Below are 5,657 nucleotides of genomic sequence, written 5' to 3' on the forward strand. Positions count from 1 at the left end.
CCCCCCCCCCGACCCTGCCCCAGAAGCCTGGTTCCTCAGAGTGTGGTCCGGGAACCAGCAGCATTGGGGGATGGGGTGGTCCCTGGGAGCTACTTAGAAATGCAGACTCTCAGGCCTGCTCTAGGCATGCTGAGTGAGGATCTGCGTTTTTCCAGTATCCCCACTGTGCATTTCTGCTTGAACAGTGCTTGTCAGAGACAGGCGGTGGTCAAACTATGGCTCGCAGGCCAAATCTGGCCCCCTACCTACTTTTGTAAATAAAATTTTATTGGCACATAGCCACGCTTACTTGTGTACGTTCTGGCTGCTTTCACACTATAAACGGCAGAGTCAGTAGTTGCGAAAGAGACGGATGGACCAATGCCCTAAAGTGTTTACCATCTGGCTCTTACAGAAAAAGTTTGCTGATCGTCAAACCTAGCTGCCTATTGGAATAACCTGGGAATTTAAACATGCTGATGCCAGACTGTCACCCTGAGGTCCTGATATGACTGGTGTGGGTGGGGTCTGGGCATCGGGACTTCCCAGAGCTCCCCAGGTGACCTGAGTGTGCAGCTGTGAGAACAGTGGCTCTAAATTGCCCGTGAAACCCAGCAAGTGCAGTTTCGATCAATGATGGGCCTAAGATTAGAAGCGAAGCTCTAGTAGGTGTGAATCGTCCCAGAGTTAGCTGTCACCGTGTTTGCTGTCCTCGAAGGCTATCAGGGACTGAGCTGGTTGACAGGGACCTGGGATTTGGGGCCTCCTTCTGGCTCCATCAATCTCCCGGATCGAGTGGACACCAGCCTGCTGACCTCCTACATGTCCCAGGCAGCTGGTCACTATTGTGCCTGACGGTCCCTCCCAGTGGAAGCCAGGTTTCAGGCCGGGACTGACCTGGGATTTCTCTCTTTCATCCCCTCCACTCACATCACTCAGCTTGGGGTACAGGGACACCTCCTCAGAGGAAGATGGAGTTCAGGCCCCAGGAAACCGGGAGCCCATCCATGGGGCTCTGTGCCCTGGCTCCAGAGTGACCCTGAAGTCACTTCTCCCGGAGGATGGGATGTGGGAGTCACCCACCCCTGCCCTGGGGGGCTTGATAAGAGTGTCAAGCTGGAGGCCACGGGATCTGGCACTGGGATTGCACACCTGGGTGGGAGGCAGCAGGAATAATGACCAGGTTCTGGTGCAGATCAGGATTTCAGAGCTTCCCCCTGAGACTGGCAGGATTGGGGAAGTCAGGGGCGGGGGGGCGTGCTGGAGATGACGGGAGAGGGGCTTGGTTGTGCCTGGGGTCAACTCAGCCTCTGGGTTTGAATCCTGCCATTGCTGTTGCCCAGCTTTGTCAGTCACCCTCACTGTGCCTTAGCGTCGTCTTCTGTAAAATGGGAGTGTGATGGGGGTTGGTAAAGGAGATGAGGAAGTGCATAAAACATGTGCCAGGTACGGGGCACTGGGAGCTATTTTTATTATTAATGCTATGATGTTGATGGTTATACAGGGGAATGGGTGGTTATGGGCTGGCCCAGGCCCAGGTAGGGGCTTGAGGAATCTTGCAAGAGGGACAAGGTAGCCTTGATGAAAAGGGACAAGGATGCCCATAGACGCCCCACTTGAGCCCATGATGCCAACCAGGGTGTAGAGTCAGGTGAAACCCTCAGAGGGGCTTTGGGGATGACAGGATCAGGCCTGCTCCCCATCTCTGAGAGCCCCCCCTTTTCCCTCCCTCTGAGACGGTGAGGCTGTGCCTGTCTGAACCTCAGTTGCCTCTTGCAGAATGGGAGCAGTGGTCCCTGTCCTTTCCCGACAGAGGTAGGCTAGGGCAGTAGATGAAAGAGTATTTGCAAGGCGTTCGGCATGGTCTGGTCCAGGGAAGGAGTGGCCACAGTGGACGAACCCCAGGTCACCATTACTGTTGGTTTTTCATCTTCTTTATCCTCAGGACTTCAGAGGGGCCAGGAACTGATCAATAGACCGTGCACAGCACAGCGTTGGGCAGGTAGTGAGCTCTCGGAAAGTGCTGGCCTCTTCCTCAGTGGGGCTTTTGGAGGATGTGGGGAGGGCTGAGTCAGGAGGGCCCTGGGCGGGAGGGTGCAGGCGCAGACTTCCTGGGAGCAGCCCCAGTCAGTCGTGCTGTGTTAGTGCAGGGCTGGGGTCTGCGGCACGCTGCTGCCTGGGTCAGCAATTCGGAAGCTGCCTCTGCTGGCCGTGCTGGGGGCAGATAGTGGCCTGCTTTGTGGCCCAAGGGTGAGATTCCTGGGGGAGCTGAAGACACTGCCCCCAGCCTATACCCAGGGAACAATGACAGGTGCTCCTGGAGTCAACCACTGGGAGGGACAGCAGATAAAGCTTCGGAGTGAAGCTGCAGCCCAGTTGGGCATTCTTGGCACAAAGTCCAGCGATGATGTTTCAGGAGGCATCAAGCCCCCTGAGGTTGGAAAGCCCCAGCCCTGCCCTTCCGGGCCCTGGGTATCAGGTTCCTGAGTGTACAGAAGCCGGGCAGGTCTCACAGGTGAAGACAGCAGCCATGCCGAGCAGCCCACGGGGCAAGGGTCCCTCCCCAGTTGGCCATGCCATCTCCCCTCACTCTGGATCCTGGTCCCTGCTGCGCCGCCTTCCATCTTCCCTAGTGGTTGGAAGTTTAGTGTTTCAGGGTTTGGGGTGGTGGTGAGGGACAGTTCAAAGACATTGGGCCACCCACTGGGAATTGACAGCGACATAGCAGGGGGCGGAGGGAGGCTCTTCTGCCCCCTTGCCCCTCCTCTTAGAGATCAGAGGGAGGTTCTTGGGGAAGGGGGCAGACCTGAGCCAGGAGCTTCCTGGGTTCACACTGCTGCAGTCTCAGAAAGCCCACGGTTCCCATGAATACCCAGACCCCCGCTCTGTACAGATTGCCTGTAGCTGACCCCTGTGCTCAGCCGTATTATGAATCATAAATTAAAGCTACAGAGGAGGGCGGGGGGATTGGGGGAGGTGGCCAAGGCAGCCTGTGCTGGGGATGGGCATGTGTTCCTGGTGTGCAGGAAAGATGGGGAGAAAGGGAGCCCCCTGCCCTATGCCCTCACCTTCTCCATCTGCTTGGGTTTCTTTCTCCTTGGTTTAAATGTTGGTGTGACCACTCCCCTCAGCACAGATTGAAAGGCTTTGCATTTCGTTTTTTTTTTTTATTTCATTGACTCATGGGGATGGAAAGATGGTCTGCTTTGGCAGCTGCCCGCATGGAGCACTTTGGGGGTGGCTAAGAGAATCAGTGTGTGGCTTAAAAGAAATCAGGCAGGACAGAAAGGAAGTTGGGTGGCGGTGTGGGGAGGCGCTCGCCCGCCCTCCCTGTCTTGCCGAGGGCAGGGTCAGCAGCCTGGCTGACTGGGGCAGGTTGGCCAGCTCCGGCTCACTCACTCGGGAAGAAGATGAAAGGAACAGGCCTGCGGGAAGGGGGCTGGTTTTGTTGTGAGCCCCTTTGATCTCTCCTGTCCAGTGGGCCTGCTCTCTTCCTCTTCAAGGGCTGACTGACTGGAGAGGAAGACCAGGCCTGCGGCAGCAAAAGCAGGCCCTCGTCATAGCAGCAGCCATCCTGGAATGGGCCTGGGGACAGCCCTTCCATCTACCCATTTTACAGACGTGGAGACTGAGGCCTGGAGAGCTGGCCTGAGCTTTTGTCTGGGGCAGTCAGGCAGGCAGGCAGGGGCCTCAGGCTATGACCCAGTTTTCCCTGTGTTCACCCTGCTCTTGCCTGAAGCTGACTAGGGCCCCACCCTCATGCCTTGGGGTTCCCACCACTCTTAAATACTGGTGCCAGATGCCAACTCTGTAAGCATTCTCTCGTTTCAGCCTGCCTATGCCTGGCTGAGGGGTAGGCATGCTTTCAAAGGGAAGAATCGGAGCACAGAGAGCTTAAGACTCTCATCCAAGGTCACGCAGTCACCAAGTGCCAGAGGCCAGGCGTCTGACACGAACACTTTCTATACCTTGCCCTTTGACTCCTGCCTCCCAGTGCCCCAGATTGTGGGGCTTTCTGCCCAGCTCACAGTGCAGGTGTTGGAGAAGGGGGCTCCCCCGGACTCCCCATCCCCTCCAGCTCTTTCAGTCCAGGTGCAGAGCCTCGCCTGCCTGACTGTGTCCCTCTCTCCCCCACCGCCCCCTGCCCTCCCCTGGGGCCTGGCAGCAGCAGCAGCAGCAGCAGCAGCAGCAGCAGCAGATGCCCCGTAGCAGCCAGGAGGAGAAAGATGAGAAGGAGAAGGAGAAGGAGGTGGAGAAGGAGGAGGAGAAGCCCGACGTGGAGAATGACAAGGAGGAACTGATCAAGTAAGGCCAGCCCGGCCGCCCTGCGGGGGGCCCGGCCGCAACCCCCAGGTGGCAGGCGGGCAGGCAGGCAGGCGAGCAGGGGGGCCGTGGTCGATACTCAGCCTGCAGGCCACCCGCCCTCCGTAAAGGTGTGTGAGCATTTGCCATCTATCTACAGCAGATCTCCTGCTGAGAAGGGAAGCGCTTTTTCCTTTGCCGGTCCCCTGGCAGCACACACCCACCTCCTCCCCCCTTCCGGAAGCCTGCTCCTCTCTCTTCCCTCCGCCTGCCCGCCCTTTCTCTTGAAGCCTCTGGAGACCTTAGAGACTGATGGCTCATTTGAGCTCTACTCCTGAGCTAATAAATCCAGGCAATGACTTTGGAACTCTTTGCCTTGCCCCCCCTCCGCCACCTCCCCGTCTTCTCCCCTTTCCTCAGCTGAGTCTCCTGAGAGCTGAGAGAGGGAGGGGGGAGATCTGAGAGGACGAGGTACACACAGGCGGCAGCCCTCACCTTTAGAATTATCGCTGTCAGTGTGAGTTCTTGCAGATCAAGGCACAGCCTCGCCTCGGGGCCCCTGACGGCCTCCCGTGCCTGCCAGGGGTGGAGCACCGCCAGCTGGAGATTCACTCCGAGCAAGGGGTGAAGGGGGGGTGGGCACAGCTCAGCGCCAGGTACCTGGAGCGGGCTCAGGAATGTGGCTTCTGAGAACATCTGGCTTCGTTACCCCCTGTCTCCCAGACGCTCCTGCGAGGGCCTTCAAGAAGATGAATGGAAGGCGGTGGTGATAAATCTGAGCGGCCCTGCAGTAAACTCCCCTGAGTCGGTTTCTGAGAAAAGTCCCAGCCCCAGCTATTGAGGTCACATGCTCCCCACACACCTGACTCGGCCCGCATCAGGCCGGCGGAATACTCTCCTCTCGCGTTTTCTGCAAGACCCAGCGGCCCATGATAACACAGAAGGCAAAGTTAGCATTGTTTGCAGGGAGACATCTCCTCTTTGGGGAGTAAAGTGGCCTGGAGGGTGTACCAGCCTGCACCCCTATGCATTTAATCCAGTAATCTTGCAAACGGATAGCAGAGAGCATCTCTAGCTGATGTATAAAATGGGCTTGCAGGGCTTCCCTGGTGGCTCAGTGGTAAAGAATCCACCTGCCAATGCAGGAGACACAGGTTCGATCCCTCGTCTGGGCAGATCCCACATGCCTTGGAGTAACTAAGCCCGTGTGCTACAGCTACTGAGCCTACGAGCCTAGAGCCCGGGAGCCACAACTCCTGAAAGTGCATGTGCCCTAGAGCCGGTGCTCTACAGCAGTAGAAGCCGCTGCAATGAGAAGCCTGATCACCACAACTGGAGAGTAACCCCCACTCTCCACAACTAGAGAGAAGCCCCTG

At 57.6% G+C, this 5,657-nt stretch overlaps 1 protein-coding gene across 1 annotated transcript in view; it reads left to right on the top strand.

Annotated features, from left to right (window-relative positions):
* NCOR2 (nuclear receptor corepressor 2) overlaps nt 1–5,657 on the top strand; it is a 205,428-nt gene that overhangs the window by 122,333 nt on the left and 77,438 nt on the right. The window contains 1 exon segment of the mRNA XM_010841409.1: nt 4,145–4,284. Within this exon segment, the coding sequence (XP_010839711.1) occupies nt 4,145–4,284 (140 nt within the window).

This window comes from Bison bison, unplaced genomic scaffold, assembly GCF_000754665.1.
Source record: "Bison bison bison isolate TAMUID 2011002044 unplaced genomic scaffold, Bison_UMD1.0 scf7180017864160, whole genome shotgun sequence".
Lineage (NCBI taxonomy): Eukaryota > Metazoa > Chordata > Mammalia > Artiodactyla > Bovidae > Bison > Bison bison.